Source organism: Olea europaea, unplaced genomic scaffold (assembly GCF_002742605.1).
Source record: "Olea europaea var. sylvestris unplaced genomic scaffold, O_europaea_v1 scaffold447, whole genome shotgun sequence".
In the NCBI taxonomy this organism is placed as follows: domain Eukaryota; kingdom Viridiplantae; phylum Streptophyta; class Magnoliopsida; order Lamiales; family Oleaceae; genus Olea; species Olea europaea.
The window spans coordinates 199,768-223,679 of record NW_019262776.1 but is presented as its reverse complement, the minus strand read 5'-3'; the positions used below and the strand labels follow the sequence as shown (position 1 = coordinate 223,679).

At 33.9% G+C, this 23,912-nt stretch overlaps 2 protein-coding genes across 2 annotated transcripts; both read left to right on the top strand.

The window, feature by feature from the left end:
* Positions 1-2,769: 2,769 nt before the first annotated feature.
* LOC111388031 (protein TPR2-like) lies at positions 2,770-10,884 on the top strand. The gene is made up of 23 exons (XM_023012689.1): positions 2,770-3,184; positions 3,344-3,539; positions 3,957-4,136; positions 4,215-4,328; positions 4,418-4,576; positions 4,819-4,996; positions 5,077-5,197; positions 5,304-5,413; positions 5,524-5,662; positions 5,829-5,959; positions 6,328-6,436; positions 6,765-6,890; positions 7,185-7,255; positions 7,370-7,426; positions 7,494-7,742; positions 7,844-8,011; positions 8,100-8,207; positions 8,300-8,446; positions 8,701-8,811; positions 8,903-9,085; positions 9,210-9,338; positions 9,948-10,043; positions 10,308-10,884. The coding sequence occupies exons 2-23, from the start codon at positions 3,460-3,462 to the stop codon at positions 10,503-10,505; spliced, it is 2,964 nt and encodes a 987-aa protein (XP_022868457.1). The 5' UTR covers positions 2,770-3,184; positions 3,344-3,459; the 3' UTR covers positions 10,506-10,884.
* Positions 10,885-16,773: 5,889 nt separating this feature from the next.
* Positions 16,774-18,629, top strand: LOC111388024 (UDP-glycosyltransferase 73B5-like). The gene has a single exon (XM_023012682.1). The coding sequence runs from the start codon at positions 16,931-16,933 to the stop codon at positions 18,494-18,496; it is 1,566 nt and encodes a 521-aa protein (XP_022868450.1). The 5' UTR covers positions 16,774-16,930; the 3' UTR covers positions 18,497-18,629.
* Positions 18,630-23,912: the final 5,283 nt, after the last annotated feature.

The window sequence follows — 23,912 nt, the reverse complement described above, 5'->3', positions numbered from 1 at the left end:
TGTGAGTGTTTCGGTATGGGCTCACTGTACCTCAAACATTTCCCATCCTCCCATAAGTGAATTTTGATCAATTCCGAGTGGGTTCTCAATTTTTTACATTAATATCATATGTATGTATCTATCTTTGAACAAATGCTTGACCTGTAAGACGTGATTTGAAGGGTTGGGTGGATTTGGGAAGAAGAAGGTACAATTTTTCCATCTTTTTATTTTTTGTTTTTGTTTTGGTTTGTTATTTAATGTGGTAAATATGAAAGTAACATTTTACCCTCATTAAAATTGAATACAATGTGGTCAAAATAAATTTTTGATCGATTGACGGAATTGTGGATGGAAACCGTTTAAAAGAGCTTCTTTTACAACGTTTGAAAAAGTTAAGGGTGATGGCTGCAATACATAAAATGTTTAGGAAAAATCTGCTAATATTTAAAAGGTTTATTCCAAAACATTATGATAGAAGCAAAGCTTCACATAATTATTCCCTGGATAAAGAAGTTCATTAACATTAGAAAATCATAAATTCATTCAATGAAAAAGAATGGAGTTCATGAGTTTATGTCATTAAATTTGACAGAGTGGGAAAATGTAATGAACATATATGAATTAAAACACTTGAATGGATAAAGTAATAAAATTTAGCGAGTGAAATCATAACCTTGAGAAAGTTTTATTAATTTATGAATGTCAAATCGATAGAAAATAAAATGAGACATGGGAAATTTATAAGGAAAAAAAATTGAATTCTTGTAAACAACAAAATTGAAAAACGACTAACCACTTGTTAGCTGGAATTTTGTTACAAATTTGAAGCAACATGCTTGAATATAGACCGCATACCTCGGGTCAACATGGCATAGGACAACGATTTGGCTGCTTTGTGTTTGGTACTCGATTGATCTAGTTCACACTCCTAATTAAAATTTAATATTGGAATCTACTTATAAGTACTTTCTAAAAATAATAATTATAAGTTGGTTAATAATAAGAAATTAAATAAAAAATGGAAACAAAAAAAGTCACGTGACTAGAAAGGAAAGACGACCCACTTCTTTTTTGTGCTTTTTCCCTTTAGTTATATATTCCACCTTTGTGAAAGGGGAGACATCAATTGGGGAAAATGGAAGGGAAGTAATTAGTTTTCAGTGTACTTTCTCTTTCCCAATTTCTGAAGTAATACTGGGTTTGGAAGCATTAACGAATGTTTGGCTAAGCTTAAAAACTTGCTTATAAGTAAATCAACTGAACTTAATTATTAAGTTTTAGCCCATATTTGAATCTCATTTTTTTACGAACTTATTTTTCAAGAAACTCATTTCAAATACACGTTTTTTCAATAAAATAATTTTATACGTAAATTCATTTTTTCTACGTTTTAATCACGCATTCCAAAAAGAATAACTTTTAAAAAATTTATTTTAAATAAACCCCCGTTTGACAACCATATGAGGGTTTTAAATAAAATATATTTTGGAATAATAGTTTTTGGGAGTTTGTGTGGTTAAAAAATAATGATTTTTTTATTTACGTATAATATTATTTTGTTGGAGAATGTGTGATTGAAAAAAAAAAGAGGAATAAAAAAGAATCAAACAAGGGTTAGGGACTCAAACATGGGTTTATTATAAGCCCATGTTTGGTGTTGATTAAAATCTAATTTTAATTTAAATCAAAATCAAGCAATTAATATTAATCATATCTTTTGTGCGTGCCATAACTTTTCAACAATATATTTCAAAAATTTCAATCACAATCTACTAAAAAATCTAATTTTAATCTCTACCAAACACCCTCTAAATATTTTTTTTGATTGGTGAAATGTAGAAGCAAGTGAGTTATTTATTCCGAAACTAATTATTAAATAATTCCACTTGAAAAATCATGTGTTTGATTATTAAATGCAGAGTAATGTTATTTAGTAGCAGTAATGTTAACCACTAGTCTATATGGCAACGATCATTAGATAATATGATCATGTACGGATATTTAATACCAATGTGAAAAATAACATTATTTTCAATAGTGGCTGTAGACTCCGCTATTATTTAAATTGGTGATGATTATTACTTGTAATATATAATATTATTCTTTTATTAAAGACTCTTATTTTAGAACTTGTACATTGATCTTGATCATCGAACACAAGCAATGGATGAGCAATTTTATTATTATAATAATTAATACTTTTTGCTTATAAGTAGGAAAATTAGTGAAACTAAAAAAAAAATTGTTATTAAACTTATGTTTCTAGCCCTTTTTAAAATAGTTTTTTGGGGGGAAAAAATAAAAAGCTTATATGTAAAATATATTAATATTGTATGAATATGTTATTAAAAATGAGAGACAAATAAGAGTTAAAGTCAATCAAACGTGTTGGTAATAAAAGGTATTTGCAAGTAGGAAAATGAAAGGGGTGTACTACAGGAATAGGAGGGCAGTCTAATCGAACCCCACAAACAGGGAGGAGGGTCCATTTTTTTTTGGTGGGCCCCACCCTCATTTGTGGGCCTTCTGTCAGGGAGGTGGTCTATTATATGAGCATTTTCCAAAATGAAATTCAAAGTCATTTTCACTATCTTTTGTAGATTATGGAAAAAAAAAATGAAAAAAAAAGGGAAAAAAATGAAAAGAAAACTGTCATTTATTGTGAATAATCAATTATAAAAATTAAAAAAAAAAATCCAGGCTCATCTCGCTTTCGCCGACCAATAAAAGAGCTACAGTCTACAGCTGACTAATCACATCAATTAATTTTATTTACATTTTGATATCAGGTATCAGTCGTTTTAATTCTCCCTAGTTGTTCTCTCTGCACAGAGAAAAAGGAAAAAAAAAAATAATAACTTAACTAGTTGATTGATATTTGATGCTACATAAACAAGAAGTTAAGCTACAGATCTAGAAAGAGAAATAAATTTAAGGTATATGGAGATACACACACGTGGAGAGAGAGAGGTGGTATAGCATCGAGGGTAGAAAAGGTTGGTTTTTTCTACGACCCAGAAAACCCTAGCTCTTTGTGCATTGTTGAAATCTGGATCATTTATAGAGTGAACCCATCTTCTAATTTACTTGGAAGTGTGCTCCAGATCTGGGAACAGTACCATTTGTTCTTGTTTTGCAGGTTTTGAGTAAAAGAGAGATTTTTTATAGAGAAAAGCATAGATGCTTTTTTGATACGTTACAGGTATTTTGAGTTTTGAATTTTGAAGGTTCGTTTGTCAAGAAAGTTATTATTATTATTATTATTATTTTTTTGGTTGCTGTGGCATAACGAATAATTATTATTTTTTGTATTATGGGACGGAGTGGAATTTCAAAATGACTTTTTGCTTGAATGTTTTAGCGTGGAAGGCAGAAAAGAAGGAAACTTTGTATGGTCTTGGATCCTCACGAGTCATTTTCCGTGGTTACTTGCGTAGATTTGAGCTGGAGTGGTTGGGGGTGCCTGGAGGCGTCACTATGTCGTCCTTGAGTAGGGAACTGGTTTTCTTAATCCTGCAGTTCTTGGACGAAGAGAAGTTCAAGGAGACAGTACATAAGTAAGTCCTTTTGTTGCTCTCTCCTTGGCTTCATTTGTTACTTTCTTGTTAAAGCTAATTGATTATGTACTTGCTAATGAAATGCAATTAGTGCATAGGGAGTAAAACATGAGTTATAAGCTTTGCATTGTGTGAGACTTGTCGAAGAACACTCTTCACTCTCGGTTGAACTTAGTTTAATAGTAATTTGCCTCCATTAAGGTAGGTAATAAGGTTGAACATGAAATTTAAGCATCCTATCTTTCTCCTAGGCAAAAAAGCTAGAAAAGAAAAGATGGTATCTTTATTTGTTTTCAGTTCTCCGTCATAAAAACTATCAAGAAAATTTTGTAACATCTATTGTGTGATCAGTTTTTGGTTTGTCAACTAAAATTAATTGTTGCTATTGTCTTTGGAATACGTGTAAAATGAACATAGGTTGGAGCAAGAATCTGGTTTCTTCTTCAATATGAAGTACTTTGAGGACCAAATTCAAGCAGGTGAATGGGACGAAGTTGAACGCTATTTAAGTGGGTTCACCAAGGTCGAGGATAACCGCTATTCGATGAAAATTTTCTTTGAGATAAGAAAGCAAAAATATCTTGAAGCTCTTGATAGGTAAGTTTTGTCTCAAGTGGCCTGTTGATCTTTGGACGTTGATAATTGTTATCATTAATTGCGTGTGATGCTTTTCAGACAAGACCGAGCGAAAGCTGTTGAGATTCTTGTGAAGGATCTCAAGGTGTTTGCATCTTTCAATGAAGATCTTTTTAAGGAGATTACCCAGCTTCTAACTCTTGACAATTTTAGGTAATCAAAGGCTTAGTTGATTAGTTGTAGTGTAGCTTTTGATCTTATCAGTAATTCGTTCCTTTTATTTTTTTGTAAAATGTCTCTAGGCAGAATGAGCAGCTCTCCAAATACGGGGACACAAAGTCAGCACGAAATATTATGCTGGTTGAATTGAAAAAGCTTATAGAAGCAAATCCGTTATTTCGTGACAAGCTCGCCTTGCCTTCTTTCAAAGCATCACGCTTGAGGACATTGATCAATCAAAGGTTAGCTAATGTTCAAAAATAGAATTTGATTCAATTAGCTAAATGCTCTCTTTCGTTCTATTTGTGTATTGCACCTGCATGATGGTGTAATATCTATAGATGTTTATTATTGGCATTGCTTTTGCAATTGGTAAAACATACTGCTTAGGCTGTTTTAAAGCCTTCATGATGGTTCAGTTTCTCCTTGTCATTTCTCTCATTAAGTTTAGCTTCGTTAAATTTTCTTCTACTTGGATTTGCAGTCTAAACTGGCAGCATCAACTTTGCAAGAATCCGCGTCCAAACCCAGATATAAAAACACTTTTTACCGATCACACTTGTGCTTCTAGTAATGGCACACGTGCTCCTACTCCTGCTAATAACCCTCTTGCTGGGCCAATTCCAAAGCCTGTTGTTTTTCCTCCTCTTGGAGCTCACGGTGTAAGTTGAATGGTTGCTTTTGCCTGCAAACCTATGATTTCATTTTTTGCGTCTCATTTGCTCTAACATTCTGACTGCAGCCATTCCAGCCAATTCCTCCTCCAAGTGCCATGGCAGGTTGGATGTCGAGTGCCACCCCTTCAATTCCTCATGCAGCTGTTGCTGCAGGTCCTCCTGGTCTTGTTCATGCTTCTAGCTCTGGTCAGTTGTCTAATTGTAAGCATAAACTTGGATGCAATTGTTGAGATTTTCATTCTTTTTCTTGAGTTGTTTGATAATATTACCTTTGCTGTGTTGTAATCCTCAGCTGCATTTCTGAAACATCCGAGGACTCCACCAGGTGGTCCTGGATTGGATTATCAAACTGCTGATTCGGAACATTTAATGAAACGCATTCGCACTGGCCAATCAGATGATGTGTGGAGCATTAATCCATTCCCTGTTTTTCTCCAATTATTGTCTTACTATCAGTATTGATTCTTTATATTCTTAACCTCTGTATTGACACACCATGCTATATTTTCTAGGTGTCCTTTCCTGGTTCGTCTCATCCTCCTAATATTTATTCACCAGACGACCTTCCTAAAACTGTTGTACGGAACCTTAGCCAAGGATCTAATGTTATGAGCATGGACTTCCATCCTCAACAACAGACTGTTCTTCTAGGTTGATCCTAGATTGATTTTTAACATTGTGCTTCTTTTAACTTGCTCAAAAGTTCTGATAGAGTTGTGTTTTTGGGCAAGACAATGATCTAGATTTTGAAATTTTATAGATGATAAATTCATATTGTTGATCTCTGATACATGACCGCCCATCATTTACTTTGCAGTTGGAACAAATGTTGGTGACATTAGCATTTGGGAAGTTGGTTCCCGAGAAAGATTAGCTCTGAAAAACTTCAAGGTTTGGGATATATCAGCTTGTTCAATGCCATTCCAAGTGAGTATTTACTTAAAACTTTAAGTTCCGGGGGGTAAAAATTTATGATTTTACTCATTGGTAGCCTTTTTAGCCTGAGTAGCATTGAAATGTACTTTTGACTTGTAAAAGAGATTTAGAAACTGCCATCCCCCTAAGAAAAACCTGCTCATGTTATAGGTTACTTCCATAAATTCAAAAGCTCATTCATGGGACCAAGTGTTGCATTACACAAAAATATGGTATTGTCAGATAAGGTTCTTTCGTAGCATCGCAATGAAAATTGAAAGGTAGGGTTAGAACTACTAGACAGCTATAGTACTTCGATAATGTTCTTTGTTGAAAACATATTGCAACAATGGGGCCAATGCACTAGATCACATTTGCTTTTTCTGTTGTGGAAAATGTAGCAAGTTAATGATACTGTTGTAGCTGGCATTCATGGTGGAGGTCACACAGGAAGAAAAAGTTCACAGTTTAGAATTGACTGGCTGTGGATAAAAGTTGCAGTTGCTGAATGTATAGTGCATTGAGTTAAGCGGCTCCCCAGGAATTTATTTATTTGTGGAAACACAAAAAAATGATATCTTTGAATCAGAATTCTGTTGGTATTTCATATTCATGAGCACAACGGATGAAGAATTCAGGACCTATATCACTGGAATTAGTTCCTCTACCATCAGTATCAAACAACTTTAGAAGTAATTAAATTAACCAAAAAATAAAATAAAAATGATAGGAGCATTTAAAAACCAAAATTTTCAAAATTGATGATCCTAAATCCTGATGACTCTCCTAAAAGATTAGTCAACTTTCTGAGGAAAGCAATGGTAGTGCTGAACTCAAGGTAGATTGATATTTCATTGGGGCCAGATTTATGCCAACAGTCGGCCTTTCCACAATTCTGTAATGCCAGTGGTTTCTTCATGTAAAATTGTGGCTTCTATGCCTGTTAACCGAGCGAGTAGCTTCTGTAGTCTATACACCATGTGAAATATGCTCTAATTGAGTACTTGTAACAAAATTGAATCGGTACAAGTAAATGAATGTTGATGGAAACGGAGAGAATCTGACAAAGACCTACATGTATAAATTTGACCAGATGTAAGTAGTGATACTAAAACCAAGAGTATGTTGTGTAAAAATATCAGACAATTTTAACAATGTTATATCATTAATAACGAAAACTTTATTTAAAAAGCTCCTTAGTAACATGGGGTATTAGATTACTTTAACTTGAGCCTGTTTTGCTAACTGGGAGACTCAGTATTTCTTCTTTTAATGTCAAGCTTTTGCTGCTCATGGCTTAGTCGGTTTTGTGACTTCTGTCCTCTGGAGGTGATATTTATACATTTCCTTTAAGAAGTGTGGCATTATGACTGAAGTATCTTGGGATTGACTTGCACATTTTATTTTTTATTTTTTTTACGTTGTGCTGGCAAACTCTTGCAGAAAATTCTTTATTCTCTAGTTCTGATAATATTACCTTTGTTGCCTGGTATCACTTGTGTGAGAAGACAGTTTTCTTGGGAGTTAAATAAATAACTGTCAATTTTTTTATTTTTTTTGTTAATATCATAATCCATTCAGACTATTCTCTTGTGGAACAAGCAAAGAAGGCGAATCCCACCTTGTTGAGTGGAATGAGAGTGAAGGAGCCATCAAGAGGACATATTCTGGTTTTCGGAAACGTTCTTTAGGTGTTGTACAATTTGACACAACAAGAAATCGTTTCTTAGCTGCTGGCGACGAATTTCAGATAAAGTTTTGGGAGATGGACAATACCAGCATGCTTACTTTCACTGATGCTGATGGTGGATTGCCTGTTAGTATCTCTAATAAATGAGGCCCTTACTGCTTGATACATTTATAGTCTTGAATGTTTGGAATTCCTAGATTTGCTTTGTAATTCTATTTCCATTGCAGGCAAGCCCCAGATTAAGATTTAATAAGGAAGGGTCGCTTCTGGCCATTACAACTAGTGATAATGGAATTAAGATCTTAGCAAATAATGATGGGCAACGCATGCTGAGAATGCTAGAGAACAGAGCATTTGATGGAGCTCGAGGTCTTTCAGAATCAGTCAATGTCAAAGTAATTTTCCATTTTGTTTTATAGTTTGTTTTATCTGTCATGATACATGTATTTGGTCTTGATTTCTCCTTCGCAACTTTTTCTGCAGCCTTTGATTGCTGGTGGTTTAGGTCCAATCCCTAATGCTTCTGCCTCTGTTGCTCCAATACTGGAACATACTGATAGAATTCAACAACCCGCGTCCCTTGGCAATCTGGTATTCTTTTATCCTTCATCTCCTCCGCCCAAATTGAAAGCAACCATCAGAGTTTTGTTTTTCTTTTGCGTAACTTATCTGGACAATCATAGGCTACCATGGAAAGCAGCAGAGTTGCTGATGTAAAACCAAGGATTTCTGATAATGTTGACAAAATCAAAAGCTGGAAGTTTCCTGATATAGCCGATCCGTCTCAACTCAAGACTCTGAAGTTGCCTGATCCTCTGACAGCTAGCAAAGTAAGTTTTATAATTATATCTAGAAATCTGAAAATTGTTTCTAGTCTACTTGGGAAGGCATTTGACTTTTAACAGAAAACATTATTTTCAAATTTGTCTCTGCTTGTCTTGGTTACTGATGTTGAGTCCAATTTCCTAACGTGTTAGCATCTTTGTCCCAAGCTATGAATGCTTTATTTCCAGTAGTTTTTAGTGCCTTTTGCCCCCTGTTGACCATTATATATTTTGATGTTACAATGTGTATTGTACTGCAGGTTGTACGGTTGCTCTACACAAATTCTGGACTAGCTTTATTAGCTCTGGCTTCCAATGCCGTTCATAAGCTCTGGAAGTGGCAGCGCAATGAACGCAATCCATCTGGGAAGGTTAGGATTTAGTATACATTTTATGTTGATTCATGATTTCTTGTATTCTTGTATTCTTCTAATCTAAATTCTTCCATATATACTGTTTCAGTCTACTGCATCCAGTGTGCCCCAGTTGTGGCAGCCTACTAGTGGGGGTCTCATGTCTAATGACTTAAGTGATGCTAAACCAGCTGAAGAGTCAGTTGCTTGTATTGCCTTATCTAAAAATGATTCTTATGTCATGTCTGCTTCGGGTGGGAAGGTCTCCTTGTTCAATATGATGACCTTCAAGGTTTATTAGCATCTTTGCTTGAGACTGTCTGAAAATTTTCTTTGCTATGATCCCTTGATGGCATTGCAACATGTGGGTGCATGCATTTTAATATAACTAAATGGAATACATATATTCTGAATAGGTCATGACGACTTTCATGCCACCGCCCCCTGCTGCCACCTATCTTGCGTTTCATCCTCAGGATAACAATATTATTGCTATTGGAATGGAGGACTCCACTATACAAATATACAATGTGAGGGTTGATGAGGTAAACATCCTTTGTCATTGTTCAAGACTGGGTTGTGTTGAAACTGACAATATCATACTTCTATTTGGATTGTTAATAAAGGAATCCGATTCTTGTATTATCAAAATCAAAAGAACCATTTCTTCTTTTTAACATGAGTCTTAGTCGCATATAAATCCTTGCTCAGGAGGATTTTATTTTATATTTATTGGTTTCATCTTATGGTTGAAGCAAGAAACAGAAGAAGCTGTGAAGTAAGAAACAGAAGACACTGCTTATAGTCTATTTTTAGCGAGAAAGCTGGGCTCTATTTCAGATTAGAATTGCATGTTACTTTTTATTCTCTTTGGCAGTTTGCTTCCATGTATAATAGCTTTTTGAATGATCTAGTCAAGTGTGTGACCTTTTTGTCTGTTTTTTTTTAAGCTAGTTTAGGAATTATCTATCATTGATTTTCGAGGTCAGCTATTTAAGATAGGTTAATGATGAGTTAGATGTTTTTCATTGTAATTATGATCTTTAAATGCTCTGTTTTGCAATATGTGGAGGTATTGTTGTTCTGTCCCTTGAGATTTTTTACCAATTGATATCTTGGTGCGACTGTATCCTTTGTTTTTGGACATGCATTAGGTTAAGATCAAGCTCAAGGGTCATCAGAAGCGAATATCAGGGCTTGCTTTTTCTCAGAGTCTGAATGTATTGGTATCATCTGGAGCTGATGCTCAGGCAAGTCCCATTTGATGACCTTAAACATTGTTCCTTTTTTGCCAATTTTTGTGGAATGTCTTTCTCATGTGTATTGCTTATTGCTTTATAGAATGTTACAAGGCTAATTAAGGACACAAAGTTTACATGGAAACTAGCTGCTATTTACAAGGAAACTAGTAACTAGTTAGTAAATAAAAATTTCTCGCCAGGCATGGTGTTGAGTTGGTAGCTTATTGCTAGAAATTTTTATACTAATATGGTTGGTCCCAACTATGATTGCAGCTCTATGTCTGGAATATTGATGGGTGGGAGAAGAAGAAATCGCGGCCCATACAAGCGCCCCCTGCTCTCCAAACTCCTCTGGTTGGAGAAACTAGAGTTCAGTTTCATAATAATCAATCTCATCTGCTAGTTGTTCATGAAAGCCAAATTGCAGTTTATGATACTCAACTTGAATGCTTGCGTTCGGTGAGCATCTAACTCCTCACTCTTATATTTCTGGGAAAATGTTGTCAACCACTTTTGATGATCTAATCACTGGAAATTCTTGGCTGTGAAGACTTCATCATTATATTCTTGACTCTAGTTTGTCATCACAATTAACTTTAGTTTTTACATCAACTCTCTCTTTAGCATATAAAAGGTTTTCTGTGATTATTTTCTTTGTTTTGTGGTTTATAGATTCTGAGATACGAAATTTTAACGATCAATGGACTATTTCTAACATTTATTGGAAATAGTAGAGGAACTACAAATCCACAAAAATGCATTTCTTTCCATTTGATCTGAGAACAAATTAGGGTGTGTTTGATAGGGTGGGAATGGAATTGGAAGATGGAATTGGAATTGAATTTTTCAACTTTAGGTGTTTGATACATTTTTTTATTTTTTCCATGGAATTCGAATTCTTGGTTGTCTTTAAGTTTGCACTTTTCTTGATTTTTAAGGAAAACCAATTATGGTGGGAAATTGGTTTTCCTACCTACTGTAGCATTATTATTATTATTATTATTTTGTGTTGGCAATGGAAACAAATTCTAAGAATTATTGTAAAAAAATATTTCCCTTTAAATGACAATTTTCATGTAAAATAAAGCCAAACGAACATCAAAAGATAGATGATTTTCTTAAAATTTTTGTTTTTTTTTTTGTGTGTTGGTAATGAAAACAAATTTAATCCCCAATACCAGTAAAATCTATCCCATTTAATTAATTTTCATGTAAAACAAAATCAAACGAACATAAAAAAATACTTTTATTTGAACATTTTCCACGTGAAAAATTATACCAATCAAACACAATAATTTACAATTTTCAGGAAAACAATTCTAGACAATTCAATTTCCTGAAATTCATTTTCTAGATAATTTAATTCCATCTTTACAATCAAACGGACCCTTAGTGAAAAGGCATACCCTTAAACCCTTTAGATGTAGAGGCCTGTTACAATACCAAAACAAGGTTGCCTTCTAGTTAAAATTAACTTTCTTTCCTTAAATATTATTCATAACCATTTCATATTCTATGGCACACAAACTCAGTCTGTTGAATGTAATAATCAGCCTCATTAGCCTTAGCAAATTCACAATTTAAAAGCAGTTGATCAGTACATTCCAAATCCTTTCTCCTTATTATGGATCATGAAGGACAAATTAAAAAGATTTGGATGTATCATTTGAACCAAGTCACAGGTTTGATCTTCCTATGAGAAAACAGTCAATTTCCTTGTAATTCCGTAAAAGGTAGATGACTGCTAAATAAATTTATAAGGTACAAACATTGGGTAACAGGGAAATTAACTAAAGATTGGGAATATGACTTTCAGGATAGTATATACCCAAGGAGTCCAATGTCCAGGATTTTTTATCTAAGGAAAAGGCTTGAAGTAAATAATTTCAAGAATAGCTAACAAGGAAGACAAGTTTGAAAATTCCTGTCACGAAGGTTCTAAAAATCAGAAAGTTTCAATTCATGTTTCCATCATCAGAAAGCAAACCGACAGAATTAAGAAGAAAATTTCTGAACAAAGATTGATTATATAATCTGGATATTGTTGACAAATAAGCACTCCCATTCTAAGAGTCTTCCCAGAACTGAATCTTATCCTCCATTCCCACATCATGTGATGTTAACAAATCATATGTGGATATTTGCATTTTAGGATTCAAAATCGCTACAACCAAATTTGATTACCGTTTGTGTTCTTGGGTCCTGAACATAGAATTCAATGTATAGTTGATGATCTTCGTGAAGGTTCTTTGTCAGTGCGTTGAACATGTATATAGAAAATTTATAAAGAGCTGTGGAGAGAATGCTGAAGGCTGTTAGTCAATTGTGTTCAGGTACAAGAAATGTACCACTGCAAACTGGTTCCCAGTGCAGCAATATTCTTATCAATCTAAAGATTTGACAGTCATTCAAGGGGTCATGTATGCACTGTTTTTCCTAATTTCATTTTGCTGTCCCTGCCTTACCACTTGCTTTCCTTTATATGTAATTGCTCATCCACATTCCCAAGTATGTCCAAAACGTTTCATATTGACTTTCTCCATTCTGTAGCTTGCTATGAAGGCATACAAAAATATGTGATGTTACCTACTTATTTTGTATGTTCTTAAATACCCAATGCTGTCATTAAAGCAGTCACCTATAAACCACAGCTAATCTTATGTAGATAAATGTTTGATCCCTTAACTATTCCACTGCTGATGCTTCGATGACAATTAAATTCCACATTTTTCCTTGGTACTACTCTCTGGGCTTAACTGAATATTCTTTCATAACGTGGTTTTAGATTTGTTGTTGAAATTCTTTTTATGGGTCTGGTAATGTGGATATTACTGATAGTTAAAGGAATTGTTCTGTGGTTATAAGAATAGTAGTGGAGGGCCAGGGTTCTTTCATATGCAACAATAACATGATGACCAAATACTATATGATGATTTAGATAGCTTGTGTGAGATACATTGCATTGATACAAGATGGTTTGTACATGGTTCTGAGCTTATGGTTAACTATTAGGAGTGTAAACGTGTTTTCATGGCTAATTGTTTTTCGCTATGAATTGTTGGAATGTCAACCAAAAAGAGGTGTAGACATAAGAAAACATTAAAAGAACTGAAGCATAGATGGAGTGTGTTCGTTTTGCTTATTAAACTGGTAGGGTCTGCTAAACGTGAGTGAATTATCCAAATGGTCATTGAACTTTGCAAAATGTTTTCACAAGGTCACTGAACTTTAAAAATCATCCAATTGATCATTGAACTTTGTAAAAGGTTTTTACGGGATCATTGGACTTTAAAAATCACCAAATTCATCATTGAAAGTGATCCTTGGGAAACCATTTACAGAGTTCAGTGATCTCGTGGAAATTTTTTGCAAAGTTCAGTGACTCCGTGGAAACCTTTTTGCAACGCTCAGTGATGAATTTGGTGATTTTTAAAGTTCAGTGACCCCGTAGAAAGTTTTTACAAAGTTCAGTGACCATTTGGATAATTCACTCGCTAGACGTTGTTAACTTTCAGTATTGCATAAAATTGAGCATCTATGTCGTACCACTATCCCTCTGTGGGATGAGATGAAGCTAATGTCAAATGACAGAACGGCCTATTATCAGAACCTGTAACACTAATTCATAAACTTAGGCAGGCTACAACATCAATCTCTCTAGTGTTTTCTTGCTGCGGCTTTTTACTCCCTATACATGACTGGACAATTTTGCTTACAGCAATTCAACTGGAAAATAGTGGTACAACTAAAAAAATTTCATCCCCAGTTGGGAGGATCATTTTGGATGATATCTAACTAGGAAGACAATGATCTAGCATCATTAAGCTTAACAATGCACATCATCGTTTTTTCACCTTTACCTGTGAAATTTTTATATTGATTTTAAGTGAATAATTCCTAGCCTTTAGTTCATGTCTGGTATGCTATATTGGACATGGCTGGACAGTATAGTGAACAAGATGTTAGCTTCTTTTTCTTTGATACTGCTCAGATTTATTCACTCTTCCCTGCCAAACGTGCCATTAGTGTTGTTGCCTAGATTCTTTTTCACCCGATAAAGTTCCACTGAAATTATGAATGTCTCGTTGATTTTGGGGCAACAGACTTTTTTGGGAAGAAGTTAATAAAAAATAACTTTTTTTTTTTTCCCCTTAAGCTAAGCCAAACATGTTTCGGAATATTTTGACTTGTTTAATTGTGCAGTAGCAATGGCAATGCCTTCCCTGTGGTGATTGCTGCACATCCATCAGATCCCAATCAGTTTGCCCTTGGCATGAGTGATGGTGCAGTTCATGTGATGGAGCCAACAGATGCAGAGACGAAATGGGGTGGATCGACCTCTCAGGACAACGGGGCTTTGCCTTCAATTGCTTCGAGTTCTGCATTGAATGGTCAGCCATCTGAAACCCCGCCCAGATGATTTTGAAGTGTCTCAAGGGAAAAACTAAGGTTTAACATCCACCTTTTTTGGCCTATGATTGTAAAGTTTATATAATCATCTCTCTTGTTCTCCTGCTCTTAGCACATTGTTGGGTTTCTAGGCCACGGCTGCATTTTCTTGGTTTATTCTTTTACTTCATGCTGCGTATTGTTCTGCTAATCCTTGCAAAGAAAAGGTACCTATTACACTCGTTCATATATATATTTTTAGAAAAATACTTTTGATTAATTTCCGTTGACTATATTTAGTGTTCTAGTTTATGATCAATATATGGTAAAAAGATGCGATTATAATCACTCGACTTCAATTTGTTACAATTTTTTCAATTAAAATTTAATTTTGGTATCAATTTCATCTCACACAAGTGTAAAAAATTGTAACCCCACCTCTACTTGTACTTTTCTATAAATAAAAGAGGTAAAGCTCGATATCTGCTAATGTTATTTATAGTGAAAACTATCAGTAATCTTCTTGTGCGATTACTCTAAATACTTTTGTTGTACGAACACTTTGTTATTTGACGTATAAAGCTTTTTAGTTGTCTTATACATCAAGTTTCCGTTTGGCTTCCATTAATTTTCATTTTATTATATTTCATTTTTCTCTTTCATTTTCAACTACAAATTTTTTTATAAAATAATATTATACGTAAATTGAAAATTTTTCCTTTAGAAAAACACTATTCTACTCGTTCTTATTTTCACAAAATAGAAGCCAAACGAGAATCAAATAATAAAATGTCACATGTATGTCACATATTATCGGTAATTCTCGAAAACACAGTAGCTGCTGCCCAACAAATTTGTTTTCTGTTTTTTAACTTGTTTCACGTGCATTTAGCCTCTGTTTGGTTCCCATTCTTTTTTAATTAAAATGAAAAATATGATAGTTATTTATCACATCAAGTCACTAAATTTGAATTTTTATCTCGTGTGGGGTTCATAACGGTTATATTTTTAATTCTCATTTTTTTGAAAATGAGAAATAAACGGGGGTTTAATAATGTTGGACCTCTAACATTGTGTTAATTAATATTTCTAGTGCAGTTGGTGGACTACACGTCAAAATATTATGAAAAAAATCTAAATAGCCGAATCGACCAGAAGGTATTCCACCGGTTTATTAATTTGCCACTCTGCATATTTTATTGTTATCAAATTTAGCTTTTAACCTAAACGGTGTCGAAAAAGAGATGTTGGGCGGTGCAGTTGGAGAGATCCCATGTTTGTGGGGTCTACGCAATAGAAAATAGAATGACCCACCTTTAAAATTCACCACCACCCTGGTGGCCCACCCTACGTCAAGTGATAAGAGTTCAAAATTCAAATATTTTGTCTTGCTTTAGACGTCTCACACTAAAATTTTAGGGCCCATTCGGTATTGATTATAAGAATTGATTTTTTGATCGTTATGGAGAAAATTGAGGGTCATCTGTAAGTGAAAGAGTCAAAATGACGGTTAGAATAGTAAATAACAGTCAAAAATTCAATTTTTTGGGAGCAAAAAAGCACTACCAAACGGGAGGTTAGTAGATTTGGTTTGAAGTCAAAGTTCAAAAAATTAATATTAACTACATCTTTTATGGATTTTACAACTTTTTCACTATATATTTTAAAAACTTTTATTTTAATAAAAAATTTAATTTTAATCCTCTACCAAACGTCCTAAATTTTTTAACAAAGCTACTAGGCCAAGGTCAGATAGGCCCTAGCCATTGGTGGGGTCCCGGCCATATAGCAGCTCTCTAATTTTTACATATAAAAATTTTGTAATTATGAAATATGCAATAAATTTTAAATATTCTGTTACATGGACGAGTGTTAAATAAAATTTGTGCTATATGGTAAAATTCTTGAGATGCCACCCATTGTAATATTAATTTATCAAAAGTTTAGTGGGAAGACAACCTCAAAAAATTGTCTTCCAAAGACAACATATCTGAAATCGCTAAGAACTCCTTTGCCAACAAGACAGTCAACACAAACCCAGCGTTTGACCCTCATTATTTCTCATTAAATTAAATTAAATTTTTCTCTCTCCTATTTTCAATCACACAATATTCAATAAAATAATATTATACGTAAATCAAAAACTTTTTTTTTTCAACCACTGATTTTTAAAAAAAATACTATTCAAAATATTATAATCTCCAAATAATGGGACTAAAAAGGGGGCAATATATCACCAATCACTCATTTGAATGCATTGATGCATGACGTAACTTAAGGAGCAAGACAATTCCTTTCTTGGATTGTACTCTACAATCTCTTATGCTTTAACCAAACAGTCAACCCTTCTAATTCTTTAATAAGCACTTTGCTTCTCTACTACGTTTCTCTTTTGCCTCCTCTTGTCCTCTATTATTATATCATTACATATCTGTGTTACTTTGTGTGTATATATATGTACATGTTAGCATGCGAATCCTAAGTATTGCAGAAGAGTGAAAATCAAGATGGAGACTGTTCATGGTGATATATTGGTTCTTCCATTTTTTGGTCAGGGTCATCTTTTTCCATGCATAGAGCTATGCAAACGTCTTTCTTCTTACAATTACAAACTTATTCTCATTATCCCTTCTCATCTCTCCTCCTCCATACCTTCCTCTCTAAACCAGAACCACTCTTTAGTTGAAGTGCTCGAAGTCCCAGCTTCATATTCACCTTTACCGCCGCCGCCGGAGTTGAGATCATCACCACCACCTCCGCCACCAATTGTTTCTGAACAAGAAGTGTCTGCACACGGACCAGGAAATGGACATGGGTCTAGGCCAAATCACCATCATCATCAAGAATTGGGCAAAGGAATTGAGTCCTTTATCAATGACAGGTACAAGAATACGGGTCGGATCCGACCCTTGTGTGTAGTAATGGACGTGATGATGAGCTGGAGCAAGGAATTATTCAAGAAAATGGAGATACCTGTAGTGTCATTTTTCACCTCTGGTGCATGTTCTGCTGCTGTGGAATATGCTGCATGGAAAGCCCATATTGATGACGTCAAACCGGGTGAGACCCGGGTGTTGCCCGGGTTACCCGAAAGCATGGCCTTGAGTTATTCAGATCTTAAAAGAAAGGGTCGACCACCTTCGCAGTTCCCAAAAAGTGGTCCGGTTGGACCGCCAAGTGGAATGAATTTTGGCCCGCCTGGACCTGGACAACCACCGATATGGCTAGAAGAGGCAGATGGTTCGACCGCCTTGTTAATAAACACGTGTGATGATTTGGAGCAGCCGTTTCTTGAATACATATCTATTCAAATTCGAAAAACAGTTTTGGGTGTAGGCCCATTGTTGCCTGACAAGTATTGGAAATCAGTTGAGTCTAATTCAATTCTTCACGATAGTAGATCGGATCGAAAATCGAACTACACGGAAGACAAAGTAGTTCAATGGTTGGATTCAAAGCCAAGTCAGTCAGTCATTTATGTGTCATTTGGTAGTGAAGTTGGTCCAACACTAGAAGAATATGCTGAATTAGCAGAAGCACTGGGAGAGTTGAGCAGGCCATTCATATGGGTAATTCAACCCGGTTCAGGAAGACAAGGTCCACCACCCGGGTTTTTTGGTGGGAAACCCGGTTCAGATAAAGATGAAGGGTACTACCCATATGGGTTGAAAGAAAAAGTTGGGGATAGAGGACTTATTATAAAAGGATGGGCCCCACAACTATTGATTTTGAGCCATCCATCAACTGGAGGATTTTTGTCACACTGTGGATGGAATTCTACTGTGGAAGCAATTGGATTTGGTGTCCCAATTTTGGCATGGCCAATTAGGGGTGACCAATTTTATGATGCAAAATTGGTGATGAGTCATTTGAAAGTGGGCCATATGGTTTCAAGAAAGGGTGATTTTTCAGAGATGATAAAAAAAGATGATATAATGCAACAAATTGAGAAATTGATGGGTGATGAAAAGGTTCACAATAGAGCTATGGGGTTTAGGCACATATTTGGGAATGGTTATCCATCAACATCAATGGCTTCTTTGAAAGCATTTCTTGATCTTATATCGCAATAGTTATCTTGACGTCGTCCCGTTACATTTTGTTAGAATGTGTAAAATTTTAATTTTCAAATTTCAATATAGTTTGTATACTCTTGGAAGCTATTTGTAATATTTTGGAATGATATATCAAACAGTCTTATTTTTAGTTTTTAACTTTTTTATTTAGTTTTTTCGATATTCATATTGCTGATATCACCTTTGGTTATTGAGTTGCGGAAACTTCTAAATGGGTAAAACATTATGTGGACTAGAATCATTTAACGAGATAGATTCTACCACAAAAGATCACATGGTATGGTCGACCCCTTTCTTCCGGTTTTACCATCAAACTATAAGAGCTAGAATTAATATTTGATACATATTATTAGAAAAAACTAGACAGTAAAGAGTATACAGTAAGTCAGTAATAGGAGTGATGAACAAAATATAATTTAATTTGTACATCTCAAGTAACTGAAATTACATGTACCTTAAACCTGTATGTTATTGCACTAATGTAATGTCACATACTAAAAAGTTGTATTTTTCATTTGGAGGGTAAAAAAGGGAAAATATATATTTCAACAATTACATTTATACATATTTGACACATCATGATATGAACACCTATGTTGTATCCGAGTCGAGTATGGGGACAATAGTCGATGACAATTCTATTTGTGAAACTCGTACAACATCAAGAAGTCGCTCGGGGAACTCATCCATCGTGTTGGCCTAAAATATGCAAACATTTGAAGCATTTGTGAAACTCGGCATAATTAACAGAAGTTCTACAACAAAAGCATAAAGTGAGAATACGTTTAAAAAAATTTTAAAAATTAAAAATAAAAAAATAAAAAAAAATTTAAAAAGTAATAAAATAATGTTCTGGTTATCTCCATCCTTCACTCACTTATGTACACGAAGTCAATTCAAGCAAATGCACCACTTTATTTTATTGTGTTTCTTGAATTCATATTTTTGTAGGCAAGCAATGGTTTCTTTCAATAATATAAACCAGATTTCTGAAGAGAAAATAAGGGGAAAACTTTGGTTTGCATTTTCATTTTTCATTTTCATTTTCAAAATGATTTTTAATTTTCCCCGAAAACGGCTTGTTTTCCGCGTTTTGAGCGTTTTAGCAATTTATAATTGCAAACACTCAAAATGATAAAAAGTCGTTTTGCGTTTTTAGTTATAAATTTTAACTCGTTTTCGAAAATGCGTTTTCAAAAACGACGGACCAAACGCGTTTTTCGCATTTTCGAAAACGGAAAACGGAAAATGGCCTGAAAACGGCAAACCAACCGCACCCTAAATCTTTTGTTTTCTAATTTTTCGGGTGCTTCTCCATCGATACATATACAAACTCGAGATTTTCCAAGATTGTTTTCTTAGTCAAAGTTTACACGAGTTTTTTTCCTCTAGAGCTTTTATCTTTGATTAGACCGTATATGGAAGTGTTCTTTTCCCACTTATTTTTGTAATTTTCAGACATTCAGTACAATACAGGTTACCAGAATTCATCTCAACTCCGTAGATACTTTTCCTCATTAATATAATAAACGAGAAGACGAGGCAAATATGTCTTACAAGAAGAGTTGTAATCAGGCCAATTACAAGACCATGACTCCATTAGCCACAGTGGAAGAACCAATGTCAACATCAATCTAGAGATGTAAACAAGAGACATCAAAAGAAAATCAAATAAAGTCACTTAACCAGGCTTAAAACAGGGAAGAATTAGACAGACAGATTTATCAGAACTATCCAATTACGCGTGAACGCGTGTTCCACCTGTTTTCTAACTTATATGTGTAGCATGATTGAAGAAAATCAGGTACCATCAGTCAAAAGCATTCAAGTTCTAGCATTGGCACACGTGCAATTTTGGATCCCGATCTTGAAGAGTTTGGAATGTAACGATTAAATTATGTTTCACATCACTCGTAAAATGCTTCCTTGTGAGTTTTTAAACATTTTGGATACCCTTCCTTCACAAGTCGATTTTAAGGATGAGTTCCATCTAAAGTGTTTGTTGCACTACCATGATAAAAAAAAAAAAAAAAAAAAAAAAAAAAAAAAAAAAAAACTCCTCTCCAATCTACGATCTTGATCCAATAACACATCTTATGCCTATTATCATCTTTTGAAAAAATCCCCTCTATTGAAGCTTGAAGCTTGTTGTGAAAATAAAAAATAAAAAATAAAAAGAACTAAGGTTAATGTGACAAATAAAACAACACGATAGAATAACCCCTCAATTTCTCATAAAGTTTAATAGAGTCATCAGTTCGTTACATTAGAGGTGTAAAGATGGACAAATCAATTTTTTTTCTAACAAATTTACTAGAATCGTCAGTACGTTACAATAGGAGTGTAAAAATGATACAATTTAAGGTTTTGACTAGTATTTTGTTACTTTTTTTTAAGTGGTTGTCACATTTTTAAATTTTTTTCAATTTTTTTTAATGTATGTCAATTTTTTGAATGGTATTTGTCATTATTTTTTGAACATGTTCGTATTTGAGTTCCTTTTTGTATATAGTTTTTTGTGCTTAGGCTTTGGTCTGCTGGTAGTAATAGTGGTGGCGACGGAGAAAGTGGAGGAATAGCGGTTGTGTCGTCAATTGAGTTGGAAGATGACGGTGGTGATGAATTGATTTAAAGATACTTGACGTTTTCATTGTATTTTATCGATAAACTAATATAAAGATGCTATGAGTGAACAGAGAAAGAGAAGGGCCCTGGTTGTGTCATTTTTTTTTTTTAAATTTCTATACACTTTATTGAACTGAGTTCAATGTTTTAATTGGTGATTTGTCACTTTTTTTTAATATTTGTCACTTTTTTAGTATTTGTCACTTTCTTTTAATGTTTGTCATTTTTTTTGTTACTTCCTTGAAATTTATGTCACTTTTTAATAAAAAGTAATACTTAACTTTAAAAAGTGACAAAAATTTTACAAAGTAATTTTTACTTCCAAAATATATTTCATATGATTTTTTAAAAGACTTCTAACTTTAAGGGTATTGTTGTATGTTGCCCATTATTTTAAAGGTTGACAGTGATGGACATTCAAGGGTCAACCTTATAAAACAAATTCAAATTCAAATCCAATTTTTTTATTCTTTATTATTATTATTATTATTATTATTATTATTATTATTATTATTATTATTATTATTATTATTATTATTATTTTATTTTATTTTATTTTATTTGGTAATATTAACACGAATCCGACGGTTAATTATCGAGCCCTACCATTGGTTTTTTGGTAATATTAACACGAATCCGACGGTTAATTATCGAGCCCTACCATTTAAACCAAACTAGCCCCAATTTTTCAATTATTGATCCATGGACATGTCCGCTAAAATTATAGACAGGTTCAGGTGCCAGTCCCGTAGGCCTTCCAGTTCATCACCACTGCGTTACATATTGGGAGATCACCAATGAAACAATGCTCAACATTTAGCTCTCGCGGCCTTTAGAAGCATAAACTCTAGCTCATATTGTCTGGGGTTGGAAAATCTATTAGGATCCGTTTGATTGTAAGAATGAAATATGGGTAAAAAGAAAACGAATTTCAGGGAATTGAATTGTCAAGAATTTATTTTATTGGGAATTATCAATTAAATGTGTTTGATTGGTATATTTTTCTACCTAAAAAATATTACAATTTTGGATCTTGTCGTATTTAGTTGGCTTTATTTTCCATGAAAATTGTAAATTAAAAAGATATAATTTGTTATAATTAGGAATAGAGTTTGTTTCAATTGCCAAAAATAAAAAATTACCAAACCCATGGGAAAACAATTCCTCAAAAAAGTGAAAAATGGGGGTTGCCAAGAAAACTTGGCCAATCAAACATGCAAAAAGGTGGAAAATAGAATTTAATTTTTTACTTCCATGAAAAATTTGTACAATCAAACAGGGCCTTAGTTCTAGAAACTCGATCTCAACATTTTGTATATGGTGATTTTTGCAAGGATTTCGTTAATCAATTTTTATTAATTTTTTTTATATTTTAATTTAGGAAAATCAGCTAGAAGGTTAGCGTTGCAAGGAGTTTCATACATTCACTGCCGAAGTTGTGACTTCTGAATCAGGACTAGGCAGCATTGCCATGATTTTATACGGGAACACCGAGTTCGATTCCACCCGATCTTGCCATTCTGGATTGCTAATCAGTGGTTAATGGTTTCTTGCATGTTTTTGTGGGAGTACTATCGTTTTTGGATATGCATGAGTAAAAAATCTCTGCAGTAAAATGTTGATTCAAGAAAATCACCATATAATCAAGCTCAAAATAATAGGTCTTTAGTTTTAATTTGTTGAACAAAGTTGATGAATAACGAAAATAAAACCAGCAACAAGAAATCGCCACTATGGAAGGTTTGAACAGGATTATTAATAGCTGTCTTCAAACGATATTTGCCGCCACCGAAGTAAGTGCTCGAAGGCTTTAATGGCAAATAGTTTGTAGGAGTAAAAGAAACTTAATCCAAGTATGACAAGCAATCAAAACTTGAAAGAGGGAACTAAAAAACAAAATTGTAAAAAATTAGTTTGATATTTGATTTAGTATGTTAATGAATGAATTTGATATTTGTGATATGTTTTCAACATGAAAACCACTAACATATGATGAATTAAAATCACCAAGCACGAAAAAATGCAAAAACCAAATCAAAAGGGTGTAAAACACTTCAAAACAACACCAGAATTCAAACTGCCAACAATTAGATTTTTTTGTACCGGGCAACCTCCCGATACAAAATCGGGCGCCTTCCCAGTTCAGCAAAATGGCCATTGTAATTGCAACATAAGGCTGGGCGGCCGCCCAAGCCATTTTTCGGCCTTCACCATTTTTTTGTTCTCATTTTGTTTTACCTTGTTTTTCTCATGATTAATTCCAAAATCACTCCTCATTGTCATTCAAACAATATTCCAACATGATTATCTACGAATAAATTGATAAGTAAAATGAAAACTCCATGCTTCTGTTAATAATGGACTTGGTGCTTTGTAGTTGCTTATATTGGCACATGGCTGGAACTGCTGCTATTACCTGCAAATGCAGTACTAAGCGCGACTGAAAATAGTGAATGATGTCATTTTAACAGATAATGTTTACATATCTGTGCCTTGTTTCGATTGTTTGTGGAATTTATAGCCATCCTATTTTGAAATAAGGGATCTTTCATAATGCGCTTCAGCTTGACCAATTCTCAATCATTTGAGGAACTAAGTTGAAGGTTTTGTTCAATGCAACTAGCTACTCACCTATGATCACCCTGATAATGGTCATCCAGAATATATCAGTTAGTATTTTGCCTTTTTTTCTGCTGAATTTGAGCTTTTAAATTTTGAAAATAGTGTTTATTTTGGTAAATGTGCTATAGTGAGATTTACTAGAAAATCTATAACGATTTTTTTTTTT